General features: G+C 34.4%; 1 protein-coding gene across 1 annotated transcript; it reads left to right on the top strand.

The window, feature by feature from the left end:
• The first annotated feature begins 1,968 nt into the window (after positions 1 to 1,968).
• LOC109151117 (lipid transfer protein EARLI 1-like) lies at positions 1,969 to 19,302 on the top strand. The gene is made up of 2 exons (XM_019299036.1): positions 1,969 to 2,215; positions 18,729 to 19,302. The coding sequence occupies exons 1-2, from the start codon at positions 1,994 to 1,996 to the stop codon at positions 19,071 to 19,073; spliced, it is 567 nt and encodes a 188-aa protein (XP_019154581.1). The 5' UTR covers positions 1,969 to 1,993; the 3' UTR covers positions 19,074 to 19,302.
• Positions 19,303 to 20,559: the final 1,257 nt, after the last annotated feature.

Raw genomic sequence — 20,559 nt, 5'->3', positions numbered from 1 at the left:
ACAACGATGGCGATGGTAGCAGTGGCGGCGGTGGTGATGGTGGTGGCGGTGCTAGGGTGGTGGTGGTAGCGACGGCGGCAGTGGCGATGGTGGTGGTGGTAGCGATGGCGGCGGTGGCGATGGTGGCGGTGATGAAATAGGAAATAAATTTAATTGGGGGGTAAAATAAGAAATAGAAACTTTAGGCTATTCCCGAGAACTCAGGAATAGCCTAATACCGGGGGGGCCCGGCCCCCAAGAATCTCTATTCCCCTTGCAAGGGAAATAGGTCATTCCCGGGAACAATGTTCCTGTGAATATAAGTGGTTACCAATCAGAGGAAAATGCCTATTACTTGAAATACTATGCTATTACAAGCCTATTTCTTGAACCAAACAGTCTATAAGAGGATGGCTAAGGCTTGGAATTGGGAGGTATGCGTGTAATTATCAAGATACCCCTAAAAGGCAATTGACTAATGAGATTATTGTACTGCTCCCACTTTTCATGATTTTATTAAAATGTTTGGCATGTATTTCAATGTAGATTAATTACTAATGCAACCAACTCTAATTCAACGTACACTCTAAATAGGGACGGAAGTAAAAAATCATATTGAGATGGTCAAAATTATAGATAAAAATTCTAATGTCCCTACTACAGAAAATGACTTTAACTTCGGCTAAATGACCCTATTTAACGTCGGTTATCCTTTGACGTCGACTAAAGAGACGTTGTAAGAAAATAAACGACGTCGGTTATTTAACCGACGTCGTATGTTTTTTAAAATTAGAAAATAAATATACGACGTCGGCTAATAGGCTATTAGCCGACGTCGTATAGTTTTTAAAAATAAAACAATATACATACGACGTCGGCTAATAGCCTAATAGCCAACGTCGTATATTTATTTTCTAATTATAAAAACCATATGGCGTCGGCTAATAGACTATTAACCGACGTCGTATAATTTTTAAAAATAAAATAATATAAATACGACGTCGGCTAATAGCCTAATAGCCGACGTCGTATATTTATTTTCTAATTATAAAAACCATACGATGTCGGCTAATAGACTATTAACCGACGTCGTATATTTATTTTTTAATTTAAAAAATTATACGATGTCGGTTAATAGGATATTACCCGACATCGTGTGTGTGTGTGTATATATATATATATATATATATATATATATATATATATATATATATATATATGTATTTCTAGCCCAACCTGTTGTATCAATTTTCAGAACCTGTGCAGCTAGCAATTTAACATTCAACATCAACTAATTCAAGCTACTAAACATGAAACTAATTAAGCTACTAAAAATATAATTAATATAAATAACACAATGCAACAAAATTAAACTACTAATTAACATCAAACCAATAAACACAACTAACACACCTTAAATGTTTAAACAGCGCACCTTAAACTTTGAAAAGACGCACCTTAAACTTTAGAATGACGCACCTTAAGTTTCAACAAATAACGCATTTTAAGTGTTAAAATGATGCACATTAAGTATTAAAACGACGCACCTCTGTAACTTTCCTTGAGGGAAGTAACACAACAACACTATAAGTATCTATTATTTTAAAAATAATACAAGTTATTTTTTTTGGAAAAAATTATTTATAATAAAAAGAATGAGAAGATATCCAAATCAACATGGAATGAATTAAATTAAAGTACAATAAATTTGAAGTTTGATTGAAATTAGGTGTAAGCTAAGTTTTAAAAGGAGAAGGTCAATTGGCATCTCTAGGGAGCTATGGGTATAATTGATAGAAAAAGTATATTGAACAGATACTACACTGTAATATAGTCGATAGTATACTAAAAGAAAAAAAAAGTGATGGTATGGAAATGTAAATAGTCTAAATTGGGAGGGTGGTTTTGAAGTGAATTGAATCAATTGTTCCCTTCTTGCGCCTATAAATACTCACATTTACACACACTCTCCAATCACCATATATACAACCAAAACCAAAAGCAAATTACAAATATGGCTTCCAAACTCATCCTCCTACTTTCCTTGCTCAGCCTTGCATCCTTCTCCCTTGTCACTTGTCATCGACCTCCGAGGAGGTCCCCACCGCCGAGGATGGTCCCAACACCGTCGATGATGACCCCACCGCCGATGATGGCTCCACCGCCTCGCAGTCAACCTCCGATGATGGCCCCACCGCCTCGCAGTCAACCGCCGATGATGGTCCCACCGCCTCGCAGCAACGGCATATGCCCTAAAAACAGACTACAATTGCATGTATGTGTTGATTTACTACGCACGGTGGGTGCTACAGTAGGCCTTCCCCCCCTCAATGGTTCCACAAGGCCTTGCTGCAGCTTGATTGCTAGACTTGTCGATTTAGAAGCCACTCTTTGTCTTTGCCTAATAGTTAAGGCTAATCTTCCCCAAATCGTGGATGTCAATCTTACTGTCAGTCTTGCTCTCAAAGTTTGTAATCGCAATATTCCTCTAAATGCTATCAAATGTCCAAAATAAACGCCTGCACCCACCCACATTCACAGATGGAATACTAGAATTACACACACATATACATATATATATATCTAAATAAATGAGTTTAGTGAGTGATATGATAAACTAAACTCCTTTTACAGTTACATGTACCGTTATCACAATATATATGAATGAATACCGAAATTACCTATACTTAAAATTTACTTAATCCCCTCCAGTCCTATTTTATTTGTCTAGTTCGACTAACTGATCGATCAACTTAGTGAAAGTTTTTTACAATTCAAATTTTAATGATATTATGTTTACTATTAGTATTTAAAATTTATATATCTAGTAACTACATTAAAAGTTATTATATACAAAAAAAAAAAAAAAAACTAAATTTAAAAATAAAGAGTAAAGTTCAAATTAATCACTGAACTGTACAGCAAAAATTCAATTCAATTCAATAATTGACGATGTTAAATTCTGTTTTGTTAAACGATTTACGAACTATGCCACTCACACCGTTGCAAGAGAGGCAAGTTCTAATGCAGGTTGGGGAGAGTGGTTTGATGTCTCACCTCCTTTCCTTGTAAGTCATCTTCTTCGTGATTTAATGCATTAAGCTTTTCTTCTCATAAAAAAAAAAATTCAATTCAATTATCCAACTCAAAAAAAAAAAAATTGCACATGAAGTGTATATATATATATATATATATATATATATATATATATAAGCTGGTTAGGACAATTCTGGTTCATTGGACGTTAATAATGAATGGTTTAGACTAATGGTAATTATTAGATTATATTTAGGTTATTTTCCGCGCAGGATATAGTTTTTTATTGGGCAGGGGGTATTTGAGTAACGTTAGATTTGTTTTTATTTTTGGTGTTTTTTTTTTTTTTTTTTTTTTTTTCTGTCCATGATACCCGTCTCTCTCTCGCTCTCCTTTTTCAGTTTTGAATTCCAAAAGGTTTCTTCTTCTCTCTTCTGTTGGAGCTTAACGGTAGCATTCATGGCGGACTGAGGCGTTCCCCAGCGAAGTAAACGGACTAGAGACACGGTTGAGGCTGCGAGACGAGGTCTGTTGCGTCGTATTTCTTTGTTCTATTTTTTTCCCGGGTATTGCAATTTCAAATGCAAAATTGTAAAACTTAGCCATGAGAGAGACCGGTTTCGACAATATGTCTATGTTTTCGCTCTACACGGTCATTTTGTTCGTGAGTATAGGCACATGATTGTCTATGATAGATCCCTAATTTTGTGAGAGAGGAACGTAACTTTTTGTACTCGACACCTAAATCAGATTGGATAGATTTGATTTTACGATTAAAGAGTCTTTCAACAAGAACACGAAACTTCTCAAAGATATCATAGAGATCCGATTTCTGTTTCATGAGAAAATACCAAGTAAACCGAGAGAAATCATCAACAAAGAGAACAAAGTATCTATAACCATCAGAAAATAAGAGAGGAGCTGGACCCCAAACATCAGTATAGACTAAATCAAGAATGTTGGAACTAGAAGTATCAATACGTGATAATGGAAAACGAGCAGATTTATCCATTTGACACGCATTACATAGACTAGAACTACAATGAATAGCACTATTAGACCCACTAACCGAACAAAAGGGAAGAACACGACTAAGGACACGATGGTGTGGATGACCCAAACGATCATGCCAGACAGAAGGAGACGCACGAGCTGAAAGAAACACGGAAGGTGACGAACTAGGAACTTGTAGTGTGTATAACCCACTAGAACTATTGCCCCGAAGAAGAATCTCCTTGGTGTTGATGTCCTTCACGACAAAAAAGGATGGGTGAAACTCAAAGAATACTTTATTATTAGCTGCAAATTTTTGAACGATAATAATGATGTAGATAAAGTGGGAACATGAAGTATATTAGACAAATGAAACGACCTAGAGGGGGTTTGAAAAGATGCATGACCAATATGACTAATAAGCAAACATGTACCATCACCGACACGGAGTGTGTCATTACCATTATATTCGTCTGAGATAGAGAGTGTCGCTATATCCGGAGTCACAAGATTCGTTGCACCTGTGTCTGGTAACCAAGTATGAGAGTCCGGTGAAAAATCTGTAGGAGCTCCCTGATAAACCATATTAGCCTGTGGATCTTTTTCATACCGTTTGTAACACGTATGTGCTGTGTGCCCGAAGTTTCCACAAAGTTGACACTTCGGTTGACGATTTCCGTTCCTACCACCACGACCACGACCACTGCCATTCCCGCGACGGCCGCCACGAGACTGCTCGGATTTCTGGACGGAAAAAGCTGTCGGCGACGGTCCTCCATTGCTGACGACGAACTCCTCGGCACTAAGGAGGTCCGAGAGTTCATGAAAGGTCACTGGTGTTCCTCGGACATTGAGAGAAGATACAAGACCCCGAAATTCAGGCCGCAAACCCCGAAATACGTAAAGGTTTTGTTCTTCAAGCGGAAGGTGCCGACCGACGAGAGTTAGATCATCAATGAGAACCTGTGCCCGACCGATATAATCAGTGACGGATGCATCACCTTGTTGCAACGTCTGAAGTTGGCCGAGAAGGTTCAACGAGCGAGACCGAGACGAAGAGGCAAATGCGGAGGTAACGGCAGTCCACACTGCACGGCTGGTGTGATGTCCGATGGCCAAGGACATAACTTCATCATACAACGATGACATGAGCATAGAGAGAAGTGCCTGATCCTGACGAACCCATGGATGATAAGCAAGATTCGGCAGAGGCAGCGCTCCCTCTTCGCCGAACGAGATCGTGGCCGGCGGGCAAGGATTGGTTCCGTTAGATCATGTCCGTTGTGAAAATGAACAACTTGAGCCCTCCAAAATAAGAAGTTCCGATGATAAGCAGGATTCGGCAGAGGCAGTGCTCCCTCTTCGCCGAACGAGATCGTGGCCGGCGGGCAAGGATTGGTTCCGTTAGATCATGTCCGTTGAGAAAATGAACAACTTGAGCCCTCCAAAATAAGAAGTTCCGATGAGTCAATTTGACGCTGATGAGCCGTGGAGAGGGTGGTTATGGTAATTGACAGATCCGTCGACCATTAGATAGAAACCCTAGCTAGCTGATACCAGGTCACGTGTGCGGGCCGATACCTCTTTTGTTTATCGGGTGGCGCGAGGTACGAACCCATGACCTTTGGTCTGGCTCTAATACCAAATTGAAGCATGTGCTACATCTCAACTAAAAACCTAAACTGATAATTGGATTCCACATTTATGTTTATATTATATGCTCAACATAGATATCATACTCGTATTCACACAACATAGAATAAATGCTCTATCGGGTCGGTGTGTGGAGAGTCCTTGGGGTTGGGGATTCAACTTTTTTGGAAAGAATGAATAAGTAAAGAAAAATAAATAGTTAACAGCTGAATATTTCTTTACTAAAGTTTACACTGAAAGAATGCAAGGGTTTTTAAGAAAAGTAAATAATATGCATAATATGCATATGTAAATACCAGGACTATGTGGTCCAATGGTACACGGGTTGGACTTCCATTAGGAAGGTTGTGAGTTCAAGTCTCAGTGGAGGCGTTATTAGCTCTTTGTGTTTCAGTAGGTTGAGAAAGTATATGAACAGATACTACAATGTAATAGAGCTAGTAGCATTAAAAAAAAAAAAAAAATATTTTTATATTTATACGCTTGGCCTACATTTTTCTTACAATACATTTAAAAAAAATGATGTTTTCATCTTTGCATGCTATTTTCCATTATTGTCAATAGTTGTATCTGTTTTGTACTTTTTAATATTTTTTCTGTCCAAAAAATTAATGCTTCGTCCTACCATCGAAGTTCTATGATGTGACAGTTCATTTGTGTAAGATATATTAAATATAATATATATTAAATATAATATATCTATATATTATATTTATATATATTGAGAAGAGAGAGAGAGGAATGTTTTGTAATTTGATTGATGAAAAAAGCTTGAATACAAAGGTTATTTATACTAAAACAATAAAGCTAAAAGTTAGGAAATGCATGTAAGCACTAACTGTCATTATGCCATTATCCCATGAAATGTTGCTGCACACTCCATGTACTGCTCCACGTACTAATTATTATAATACTTGGTTTAATTAATATAATAATAATATTATTATAACATTGTCTCCTTTAAACCAAGTTGGATATATTGGTCATCCCAATTTCTTTCTTCAATTTGAGAAATGTCTCCGTCTTCAACGGCTTCGTAAAGATATCTGCAACTTGACATTCACTTGAACAATACTCAATGTTGATTTGTTTTTCAACAACCAACTCTCTGATTTTGTGATACTTGATATCAATATGCTTGCTGCGACCATGAAAGACTGGATTTTTGGACAACGAAATTGCTGACTTGTTGTCACAAAATATAGTTGTAGGTGCTTCTTGCTCATGTTGTAAAAACTCCAGAATTCTTCTCAGCCAAATTGCTTGAGTAGCACAATTTGCTGCTGCAATATATTCTGCTTCTGCGGTTGAAAGTGCTACAATCTGCTGCTTCTTTGAAGACCAAGAAAATATGGCTGAGCCAAGATAGAAGGCATATCCTGATGTGCTTTTTCTGGTCTCAACATCTCCAGCCCAATCACTGTCTGTATACCCAACAAGCTTCACAGCTTCATTTGTAGAGTTAAAAATTCCATCATTACTCGTACCTTTGACATATCTCAGAATTCGCTTTGCTGCAGTCCAATGTGATTCTTTTGGTTCCTCCATGAATCTACTAAGTATTCCAACTCCAAAAGAAATATCCGGCCTTGTTGCCACCAGATACCTCAAACTCCCAATTAAGCCTTTATAAGCTGTAACATTCACATTCTTACCACACTCATCTTTGGACACCTTTAACTTTTCAGCTAACGGCGTTGAAACTGGTTTGGAGTTTTCCATTTTGAATTTTTTCAAAATATCAGCAACATACTTCTTCTGTGAAATACAGATTCCACCATCCATCTGAACAACCTCAAGGCTAAGAAAGTAAGACATAAGGCCCATATCAGTCATTTCAAATCTCTTAATGAGTGTCTCCCTGAATTCTGAGATTAGCTTCAAGTTGTTTCCAGTAAAAACCAGATCATCAACATAGAGACAGATTATAACAATATCACCAGAATCCGTGCATTTGACATACAAAGTGTGCTCATGAGGACATCTCATAAAACCACTTTCAACAAAATATGAGTCGATGCAACCATACCACGCCCTAGGCGCTTGCTTTAAACCATATAAGGCTTTTCTCAACCTATACACTTTATTTTCCTCCCCTTTCTTCAGAAATCCTGCAGGTTGCTCAACATATATTTCTTCTTCAAGAAAACCATTCAAAAAAGCAGACTTGACATCCATTTGATGCAATTTCCAATCATTTTGAGCAGCAAGAGAAATAACCATTCGAATTGTATCAAGTCTACTTACAGGAGCAAAAACCTCAAAATAATCAATACCTGGTTTCTGCTTGTAACCTTTTGTTACCAACCGTGCCTTAAAACGGTCAATTTCTCCATTTAACTTGTATTTTGTTCTGTAAACCCACTTTACTCCAATTGGCTTCTTTCCAGGAGGTAAATCTGTTAACTCCCAGGTACCATTCTTTTCAATTGCACGTATCTCCTTATCCATCGCCTTAAGCCAATGAGTTTCTGTAGCAGCCTCCTCAAAAGTTAAAGGATCACAATCTGCAAACAGAGCAAATTGAACAATCTCTTCATTAGACAGGTCATTATCATGACCTAAAACATAATCTTGCAAGCAAGCTGGTAAGTGGCGCTCGCGCTGAGATCGTCGAACTGACGATTCTGGCTGTGAAGGAGACTGGACATTATCTGGAATCGGTTGCTTATCAACAATATTTTCAACAACAGGAATAACAACTGAACTTTCATCTTTAGCTAACCAATCCCAGGCACCATATTCATCAAAAGTGACATCCCGGCTTATAACAACCTTTTTAGTTTCAGGATTGTATAGTTTATAAGCCTTTGAAGCGTCACTATAACCAATGAATATGCACTTTTCACCTTTATCATCCAACTTCTTTCTCAACGGATCTGGCACATGTGCATATGCCAAACATCCAAAAACCTTGAGATATTTGATAGAGGGTTTGCTCCCACTCCAAGCTTCTTCGGGTGTCTTATCACGGACACTTTTAGTTGGACACCTATTCAACACATAGACAGCACAAGCAACAGCTTCTGCCCAAAAAGGTTTAGGTAGATTCTTGGATTTCAACATGCACCTCACCATATCCATGATAGATCTATTCTTCCTCTCAGCCACTCCATTTTGTTGTGGAGTGTATCTAGCTGCCATTTGGTGCTGAATACCCTTTTCTTTCAGAAAATTATCATAAGCAATATATTTTGTACCTCTATCAGTTCTTAAGATTTTAATTTCATAATCACTCTGCTTTTCAACAAAAGCCTTAAACTGTTTGAAAACATCACATGCTTCAGACTTTTGCTTCAGAAAGTAAACACATGTTTTCTTACTGAAATCATCAATGAAAGTAATAAAGTACTTAAAACCTCCATGTGAGGGAACCTCCAACGAACATAGGTCTGAATGAATAATCTCCAACTGTTTTGTTGCTCTCCTTGACTTGCCCATGGGAAAGGGATCTCTATGCTTCTTCCCAATCACACAAATCTCACATATACGATCAAGGACATTCACAACAGGTAAATCAGAAACGAGTTCCTTTCTCACAAGATAGTGTAATCCAGAGAAATGAAAATACCCAAATCGCATATGCCATAACCAATTATCATCACAAACTTCAGAATTAAAGCAAGCAAGGAGAGTATGCTTAATTTTCAAAGGAAATAGTCGATTTTGAGACATATTTACCTTTGCAATCAAAACTCCCTTAGCATCTGCAATGGTACAACACCCTGAGCAATATCTATCTTATATCCTTTTTCTGACAACTGACCCATATTCAACAAATTTTGGTGTAGTTCAGGAACATAGAACACATTGGATATAAAATTGTGAGTACCATCCTTCAACTGAATAGAGATTTTACCTTTTCCCAAAATTGGCACTTTTGACTTATTCCCAAATGTCACTTCAGACCGGACTGATTCATCCAGTTCAGAAAACAATTTTTTCTTCCCACACATATGGTTACTACACCCAGTATCCAAGAATCATATGTTTTTATCTGCAGAAAAACTATCGCTGGCTAAAAGTAAAGTTTCAGAACTCTCACCAGACTTTTCAGCTGTGTTTTCAGCAATGTTTGCTTGATTTCCACGATTGTTGTCCTCATTATACCAACAATCTGCAATCTTGTGCCCATACTTGCCACAATTGTAGCAATGAAATGGAAATTTACCTTGTTTGGTATTACCTCCACTTCTTCCTTGGTTGGAGTTACCACGTCCTCCTCCTTGGTTGAAGTTACCACGACCTCTTCCACTAGAACCTCCTCTTCCTCTTCCACGACCTCGACCAGATCCTCCACTTCTTTGATTAGTGCCAGTCACATTAAGGGTGACTTGGCTCTTCAAAGCTTCTTCTGCTAGTGGTTCCGATTTTGACGCAATCCTGTCAATATGACTTTCTACTACACCTTTCAGCTCTGCAATTGATAAGAGCTCAATTTTGTGTGATTCTGTGATCGAAGCCACCACATGGTCATACTTCATCGGCATAGTTCGAAGAACTTTTTCAACCACTGCACCATCTTCAATCGTATTTCCGTATAACCTCATCTTATTCACCATATCAATAAGACGAGTGAAATACGCATCTACCGTTTCTGTAGAGGTCATCTCACAATTATCGTACAACCTTCTCAACGACTGCAACTTAGACTTCTGCGCCCGATCAACTCCTTTGTGTGACACCTTTAAGATGTCCCAAGCTTGTTTTGCTGTTTGAGCACGAGCTAATTACCCAAAAATGGAATAATGAACACCTTGGTGAATCTGACCCAAGGCTAATTTATCTCACCGTATAGCGCCTGCTTCAGCTCCTTCTTGTAGACCGGGATCAACAAAGCTCCAAAGATTTTGAGCTTGCAAATGCGTGGACATCATAATTTGCCAATAATTGTAATCGAGTTTCCCGTCCAATTTGGGACCCGACCATACAATATTGAAATTTGTTGCCATATTTCACTACGGGAAATATTTCGGGGTTGAAAGGTTGACTGGCTCTGATACCAAATGTAAGATATATTAAATATAATATATTTAATATAATATATATTAAATATAATATATCTATATATTATATTTATATATATTGAGAAGAGAGAGAGAGGAATGTTTTGTAATTTGATTGATGAAAAAAGCTTGAATACAAAGACTATTTATATTAAAACAATAAAGCTAAAAGTTAGGAAATGCATGTAAGCACTAACTGCCATTATGCCATTATCCCATGAAATGTTGCTGCACACTCCGTGTACTGCTCCACGTACTAATTATTATAATACTTGGTTTAATTAATATAGTAATAATATTATTATAACAATTTGAAATGATAATAAAGGTGTCATCGCACTACATAATAGTCGGCATAATCTCATTAATTAGTGAAATATTTTATTTCCACTTTGCAGTATTTCATGAACCATGATCCCAAATAGGGATGTTGATAATCACACTCTGGCCACAAAAGTTTAATACAATAACACTAGGATCTACGTAGTATTATTTTAAAAATAATACAAGTTTTTTTTTTTTGTTTTTTTGTTTTTTTTTTTTTTTTGCGGGGGGGGGGGGGGGGGAGGGGGAGGGGGAGGGGGTGCGTGGAAATAATTTATAATAATAATAAAGAAAATAGTTAATACCTCCAATGGTCCTCCAAGTATTAGGGATTTACCAGCTATGGTTATCCGAGGTTTAAACAGCCATGAGACGTCCTCTATGTTTTAAAAATAACCACCCGTGATCCTAATTATTAAAATAGCCCGAGTTTTTAGAGTCATGTGAATTGTGAGGGTTGGATCTTGATCTTGCCATAGCTAGTGAATAGCACGCTCGAGCTTGTATGTCAAGCTCTAATTGAAAGCACCAATGATGAATTTAATTAACACGAGTGGTCCGAATTATTAAACCCGATAAATAAAGAAAATAATGAATGAATAATAAAGGTAAAATAATGGGATAAATATATGTCGCGGGGACAATTTCGTATTGATTGTGACTTGTGAGATTGTTAATTGATTACATTCGAGGTGTAATGCTATTACAATAGTTGATTAGGCAAGTGAACATGAAGATGACCTAATCAAGACAAATACAAGGACTTTTATACCAGCAAAACCACTTTACTGCCCCCCTAAAAAGGAGGGAGTGGTTATAACAACTCTTGACCACGTCTGGTCTCGCGACTAAGCCCCCGGGTTGGCCGTTGAGGCTCCCAACCGAGGCCCCTAGCTGAGCCTGAAACCAGGACCTTGGGTCCAACCGAACTCTTCTTGCTCTGCTTTCCCAGGTTAGTTTGTTTTGCGTCAATTTCCAATATATCGATCAATATTAATTCTTGACACTAGTTTTTCTTGCTGGTTTATTCTTTAATTCAATATTCTTTTGAAAAAGGCTATATGAATTTCTTTAGGTATGAATGTGAAATCATCTTTGGTGGAACTGTGGAAGTTAAATTGGTAGATGTTGTTACCCCAATTTGTAGTCTTTTATGTCTCTTGATGATTCTATTCTAGTTTATTTTCTATTAATAATAATATTTTTTATTTATACATATTGGTACAAAGTCAATTATTGTACAAATTGCATATAAGATTGTAAATAAAAAAAATTTACTAAAAATTGAATTCATGTTAGTTTATCTACAAAATTTTCAAGTAATTATATATTTGATTTCCTTATCTTTAGTCTCTATATTATAGAAAGACAAAGATTAATGAATGATCAAATGTTGTTGAAGTTTGGAAGCATAAAAAAAAAAAATTTAATGAAATTTTGTCAGTTCCAAATGGAAAGAAAATTATAATCATATAAATGTTATGACATTTCTTAAATTAATTTATTCAGTTATTAATATCTATCTTAATTGCAAAATAATTTTAAGAAGAGGGAGAGAAGAATAAAGAAAAGATTTCAGTTGCACTTCTACAACTTGTTGATCATTTTGATTTCGTATTAAAAAAAAAAAAAAAAAAAAAAAAAAAAAAAAAAAAAAAAAGTCAAGCTACGCACGTGGTTTAAATTTTAAATGATAACTTCAAAGACCCATGAAAAATTATTATTCTTCAAGTAGAAATAGAAGTTTCAGAGAAACATGAAAAGAATTTAGAAAAAGTTACTAAATTTTGCCACTAATTTTCAATATTTTAGTGACAAATATGCTACCATTATTTTTTAAAGCTATTTGTGACAATTATGATGATTACAAGAAATTGAATTGTTATTATGACTTTATTTAACACTAATGATTATTTCAGAGTTAACATTTTTTGTCACAAATAAATACCACATTTGTTACTGATTGTTGACACAACAAAGTAATTATTTGTTACCAAGGTCACTGATAAATGATAACCATTTTGAGTCAACAACAATTCTCACAAATAAGTACAATTATTGTGACTAAAGTGTTGTCACAATAAAATGACTAATTGCAACGGTTTTAGTTGTCGCTAGTTAGATCATTTTTATTTTTTTTTTTGTAATAACATATTTGATTACAAAATGTAATTTTATTGTGACCCCTAATGTTATCACTCAAATAATACTTTTAATGTAAGTAAACATTGTCACAAGAGTTTTGATTAATTGTGATAACTTTTCAAAGATTGTCACTATTAAAATAGTGACAAAGAATATAGTACAACAGGAGACAACATAAACAATTGGTCACTAATAAAATTAGTGACCAAAATTGATAGTTTTGGTGACAACTTGTGTTGTCTCTAAATATGAAATTTCTTATAATGATTCATTAGTGTTTGTTAACGTTTGTGAATATGTTCAAAAATGTATTCGTTAACATTAACGAACATGTTTGTTAATGTTCGCGAATACGTTTACGAATGTGTTTGTTAACGTAAACGAATACATTCACAAATACTAAACGAACAAACACATGTAAATATTTCTCGTTTTGGGTTCTTTTTTACTAGCCACTAAACGATAACTTATCAAAAGTTGATAACCTTAACTGAATGAGAACTAAGGAGAAGCTAATTCATAATTGGTATGAGTGTAGGAGTGGTACGGAAAATATAATTAATATTTTTTAAAAAGGCTAAAATAAGTAGTATTTTAATTTATTTTTTTAAAATAAATTACACGGTCTGTTATGAACAATTTAAACGAACACTAAACGAGCATGTTCGTGAAAATTATTAAATGAACACTAAACGAGCATGTTCATGATCATTATTAAACGAACACTAACCTAACGAACATGTTTAATTACGAACTCTTAGCAAACAAGCATATATACAAATTAAATGTTCGAACTGTTTTTGTTTATTAAACGAGCTCTAAAATTTATTCATTTATCCGTTTGGAAAGCAGGAAAATTTGACTTCTGGAAAATGAGTCATTTTCCAGAAAACATTTTCCTTTCTAGTGTTTGGCTACACAATGGAAAACTGTCTTTGTGCGTTTGGTTCCTTTCCCAAAAAATGAGTAGGAAAATGAAAAGAATTGAATACTTCAAAATTTTAATTGTTGGATACTTTTGATAAAATCCTTTTTGTGAATAGCATTCTTTTATATATATATATATATATATATATATATATATATATATATATATATATATATATATATATATATATAATTAACATTTTTAAAAATGTAACTTTTTTTAAAAAAATTTAAATACGAAAAAATTAATATTGTTTGTAGGCTTTAATTATTATTTTTTAATTTTGAATTCAAAAAAAATAAAAAAAAAAAAAAAAACAAAGAAGACCGAGGATCGGCCCGCGGGGCCCGCCAACCCACATGGAGCGGGCTTTGGTTGCATGAACCCTAGCTTGCGGGTTTGGTGGGTCGACTCGCAAAAGCCCGTAAAAAATTAGGCCTAAAAAATTTTGCATGTGCATCCCTTGGAAAATGACTTCCACATTAAAAAAAAAAAAAAAAAGAACCATTTTCCCCCAAAACATACATATTTTCCTTTGATTAATGCATCATTTTCTATTGACCTGATTTTTCCCCCTCTTGCCAAACACTGAAAACTCGAAAAACATTTTCCGTAAGTCATTTTTCTGATTTCCAAACGCACCATATTTGTTTACCTTAATTAACAAACAATTACGAATGCTTATCAAAAATGAACACGAGTATTTCATCGAAAGATTTATTCGCTAAAACCCTACTGAAAGGATAAAAGAAGGCAATCCTTTCAAAAAAAAAAAAAAAAGAAAGAAAAGAAGGTAATGTTGAGGGAAAGTAATTAAGAGAATGGCTAAGGCTCGGAATTGGGAGGCCATAGTACTATGCGTCCATGTAAAAAGGCAATTGGCTAATGAGATTATTGTACTGCTCCCACTTCTCATAAATTTATTACTCCGTAAAATGTTTGGCATGTATTTCAATGTAGATTAATTACTACGGCAACCAACGTAACTCTAATTCATCGTACACGGTAAACATGGGACGACTCTAATTCATCATACACGTTAAACATGGGACGAAGCTAGAAAAGTCTTATTGAAATGGTCAAAATTATGGATAAAGATTAGAATGGACAAATTATAAGGTTTTTTTTTTGAAAGAAGACAAATTATAAGGTTAAAATACAAAATACATTATAAATTAAAATATATTTAATTATGAGAAAATATGAAACATAATTAATTAGATAAAATAATTTACACAACAATATATTCATAAATACTTTTAAATTTTAATTTCTTTTAGTTAGATCGAATTTTATAAATTAATTCAAATACAATAAAGTATATTATAAATTTGTATACTACATTAATTAAATGATTTATAAAAATTAGACTAAAAAAGCATTTAATTTGTCAATTAAATGATTCATAAAAAGTAGACTAAAAATATTTAATTTATCTTGTGAAGAAATGAAAGAGAGAAGATAATTAAAAGTGTTGCTAATGAGATTTGAACCCATGACATAAGCTTTTTATAACATAAAATTTAGAATTCAACCAACTAAGTTCCTCAAATAATTCATATTTTTAACATAAATATAGATTTTATATAATATTTCATGTTATATATGTATATATATATATATATATACATACATATATATAAATGGGTGGGGTGGAGGAGTGGGGGCAACTGCCCCCAGATTGGGTCCGCCCTTGATCATACATGATTAGAATAAATATTATTATCAATAATTTCAAATATATATATATATATATATATATATATATATATATATATATATATATATATATATATATATAGGATCGTTTGTGTGTGTGTGCGTGCGTGTGTGTGTAATCAACCATAATTATAGATGATTAACTGCTATTCATTTTTTTCAAAAGGTTGAATCTCAACCCTAAATTTCTCAACGACGAAACCCAATTGAGTTAAGTTTTTCATTTTTCAAAATTATTTATTTATTAAACTAGTAAATAAATTTACATCTTAAAAGTATAAATAAAAAATAAATATACACAATAAATCACTAATTAATTAATTAATCAAATAAAACTATACCATTTGCCTTAAATTTGTATATTTTTGGAAGTTAAGTTGAATAATTGATGCCTTCAATTATTGATATATTGACAAAGAAAATAAGCTAATAAATGAAATTAGGTAATTTTTATTTCACATTATAGATTTTCATTTGAATTTTACTAGTTTATTAAAAATGACTCTCTATTTATAACTTAAACCGATTTGATTAAGTGATTCTTTCAAAAAAAAAAAAAAATTAAGTGATTATTTAGTTTACATAAAATTTAATATTATTGTAACTGCTAAATTATGTGCAAAATGATTGTAATTTTAATATATCAACTAGTAATTTAGCTAAAGTGTTTTTCAATTGTAAATTTGGAGGTATAAGTACATCCAAATTTAAGAAACACATATTTTACCTTGTTTCAATTCGTAGAAAAAACATATTTTACCTTGTTTCAATTCGTAGAAGAATTTATTTCATACAAAATAAATTTTGCAAAATTTGAGGAAATTGAATTACTTGGTATTCTAAAATATTTTATTTTTCATGCTTCTTTGTATTAAAAAAATTGCAATAAGAATTCTTATATTACCCTCACCATAGGGCCATTTCAGTTTTAAGTCTTACAAATCTTTCTTACTCTCACTTTTAAATAACAATTGTACTTGCGTGTGATGATACCTCTATTATCATTGTAAATGCGTAGTCACAGGATTTAATCTCGGTGATTGGATATTAATTCTTTGGGCTAAAAACAATTAAAAAAGTATAGAACATATATTACTTTATTACGAATCATGCGTGTTTTTTAAAAAAATAATTTTACTTTTTTATAAAAGTTGCACAGTACGTAGCTTAAATGGAAGCATTAGTACTTTAATTAAACTAAATATGGAGTATATAGTTAGAGTAAAATTGTGTTTCAAATGAAGTTAATTTTTATTCGATGCTCTTTGGGGGAAAGAAGTACGTTGGAGGAAATATTCTGGCACTTGTAAAGAGAAAATATTATTTTAAATTTAGAGAAAATATTTTGGGTTGTAAATTTAAAATAATATTTTAGCTTTACAATTCCAAAAATATTTTCATTAAATTTGACATATATTATTCTAAATTTACAACCCCTAAAATATTTCTTTTAAATTTAAAATAATATTTTAACTTCACAAGTTTAAAAATATTTCTATTGAATTTAAAATAATATTTTTACCTCACAATTTCTAAAATACATGTTTGACATCCTTCAATACATATTTACTATATAAACCTCATTTGTGAAAGCTTGGCAGGTTCAAAGGAAACCAAACATTGAATGTTCAAGTTTAATTAGGTCCTTGCAATTTGACTAACGAATCATCTTTAAGAGAATGGATAACTCATTTGTGAAAGCTTGGCACGAGAAGAGAATTAGTCACAAAAATGATAGATTTTTATAGTATGGTTTGGAAAACTTTCTTACTCCGATCTATTTTTCTCCTTATAATCTAGGAAGGATTTCATTATGTGTTGTGTATGTACAAAATACAAGTGAAATGAAGTCTTTTGCGTGCACCGCTACTTGCTTCTTCAAGTGACTATCCATGAAACAAGCCACGAACTATGTGTTGACTTTGTTTTTCACTACCTGATAAAACTCAGACCAAGGGTCAGCCACCAAGTCGCCTTGTTAGGTTAATCTTATGGTACCACTTATTCTATACTTTCAAAATCTTTTTCAGCCCAAAAACATAATGCGCCTACCCTCCGGGTTCGATCGTGTGACATCCCATTAAAAATGATAATAAAAGTGTTATCACACTACATAATAGTCAGCATAATTTCATTAATTAATTAGTCAAATATTTTGTTTCAACTTCGCAGTATTTCATGAAACATGATCCCAAATAGGGATGTTGATAATTACACTACTATGGCCTCAATAGTTTAACACAATATAACACTAGGATCTATTATTTTAAAAATAATACAAGAAGTTGGAAAAAAATTATTTATAATAAAAAGAATTGGAAGATATCCAAATCAACATGGAATGAATTAAATTAAATTAAAGTAAAATAAAAATGAAGTTTGATTATTGGAATTAGGTGTAAGCTAAGCTTTAAACAGAGAATGTATGGAAATGTAAATAGTCATAATTGGGAGGGTGGTTTTGAAGTGAATTGAATCAATTGTTCCCTGCTTGCGCCTATAAATACTCACATTTACACACACACTTCAATCACCATATATACAAGCAAAAGCAAATTACAAATATGGCTTCCAAACTCATCCTCCTACTTTCCCTGCTCAGCCTTGCATCCTTCTCCCTTGTCACTTCAATTAAACTACCTGGCCCACGGCCGCCTCCACGTGGCTCGCGCCCGCCTCCACTTGTCTGGCGCCCGCCACCACGTGGCTCGCGCCCGCCTCCACTTGTCTGGCGCCCGCCACCACGTGGCTCGCGCCCGCCTCCACGTGTCTGGCGCCCGCCACCACGTGGCTCGCGCCCGCCACCACTTGGCTGGCGTCCGCCACCACGTGTCTGGCGCCCGCCTCCACTTGTCTGGCGCCCGCCTCCACGTGGCTCGCGCCCGCCTCCATGCTACTGGTGGCGGCCGTATCCATGCGTCTGGCGGCCGCCTCCACGCGGCGGTAATCCACCTCCGATGATGGCCCCACCGCCTCGCCGTCAACCTCCGATGATGGTCTCACCGCCTCGCAGCAACGGCATATGCCCTAAGAACACACTACAATTGCGTGTATGTGTTGGTTTACTAAACTCGGTGGGTGGTAAAGTAGGCACTCCCCCCCTCCATGGCTCCACAAGGCCTTGCTGCAGCTTGATTGCTGGACTTGTCGATTTACAAGCTACTGTTTGTCTTTGCCAAACACTTAAGGCTCATCTTCTCCAAATCGTGGATGTCAATCTTACTGTCAGTCTTGCTCTCAAAGTTTGTAATCGCAATATTCCTCCAAAGGCTATCAAATGTCCAAAATAAACGCCCGCCCGCCTATCAATCTATACACCGCCTGCCACCCACATTCACAGATGGAATATATAGTAGAATTACACACACCACACACACACACACATATATATATAAATATCTAAATAAATGAGTTTAGTGAGTGATATGATAAATAACTAAACTCCTTTTACTATTACATGTATCGTTGTCACAATATATATATGAATGAATACCGAAATTACGTATAGTTAAATTTTAATTAACTACCCCTCTCCATCCTATTTTATTTATGTCTGGTTAAGCTAACAGATTGACTTGGTGGAAGTTCTTGACAATTCAAATTTTCATGATATTATGTTTAGTATTAGTATTTAAAATTTATATATTTAAAAACTACATTAAAAGTATTATTATATTTAAGAAACTGAATTTAAAAAGAAAGAATACAGTTCAAATTAGCCCCAGAACTGCACACACAAAAAAAATGCACTTGAATCATCCAACTCATAAAAAAAGATGCTGCACATGAAGCTAAGCTTAATTCTTATTTAGGGTGGGAAAAACAATATTTTGAGTATTAAATGTTTGAGGAGTGCATAAACATATACAAAAACTATCTCAATTAATTCACAATAAAGGATGCAAAAATTTTCCTATGATTCATATTTTTCTAATTTTAACATATGTTTTTGTGGATAATTCTCACTACCAAAGACGACTATTGGCAAAAACTTGTATGTGAGACCGTTGTTTTACGGATCTCAATTCGTGAGACGGGTGGGATTTTTGATATATGGGTCACGCTCCTACTAGATATGTTTCTCTCTATTTCTTTGTCACACAATTTGTTACGTACTGAAAATTAGTACGCAACGGAAGAAACCTTTCAAGCAGGCTTCTGGCTCCTAACCATATTCGAGTCACGGAAAACTCCAATTTCACACTTCGAGCGTGTGTGGGCTCCAAGAAGAATAGCTAAATATTAGAATAACAATATATTTCTCTGAGTGCTTCATCTTCATATACAATAACATATTTATACTAATTTACTAATACCTATAATAATTAACCTACCAAAGTTATACTAACTATACAAGGTAATGAATGATATACATAATTTCCCTATGCTAATTTAGGCACAATATTGACTATCTCACTAATTAAGTTGTATCATTCCTAATTATTCTTCTAATTCTAGACACATAATTAATTTTTCCTAATTAAGCTATATAATTACATTCAAGGGCGTATCACTCTCCACCCCTTCAAAAAACATCTTGTCCTTAAGGTGTAGGTATGAAAATGAGCATATTCATGTCTTAATGATACTGCATATGCTTGATTGATTTGGCGCACGTGGACATCATAGACAACATGTTCACTGGATGCCTTGTAATTTCATATTGGTGTCATGATTTTGACCAATTTGGGAATCATTTCAACTGCAAAGTGGATGAGATTTTCCTCCAAAGACACTATTGATGTGAAAATGGATTCTTGAAACAATTGGGGAGAC

The sequence above is a fragment of the Ipomoea nil genome, unplaced genomic scaffold (genome assembly GCF_001879475.1).
Source record: "Ipomoea nil cultivar Tokyo-kokei standard unplaced genomic scaffold, Asagao_1.1 scaffold2283, whole genome shotgun sequence".
Classification (NCBI taxonomy): Eukaryota; Viridiplantae; Streptophyta; class Magnoliopsida; order Solanales; family Convolvulaceae; genus Ipomoea; species Ipomoea nil.
This window is presented reverse-complemented; position numbering and strand designations above follow the sequence as displayed.

Excerpts from the sequence above, each read along its gene's own strand:
- LOC109151117 (XM_019299036.1), top strand. The coding sequence starts at position 1,994 with ATGGCTTCCAAACTCATCCTCCTACTTTCCTTGCTCAGCCTTGCATCC. Across the intron at positions 2,216-18,728 it reads TGATGGTCCCACCGCCTCGC|AATCCACCTCCGATGATGGC; the intron begins AGCAACGGCATA and ends CCACGCGGCGGT.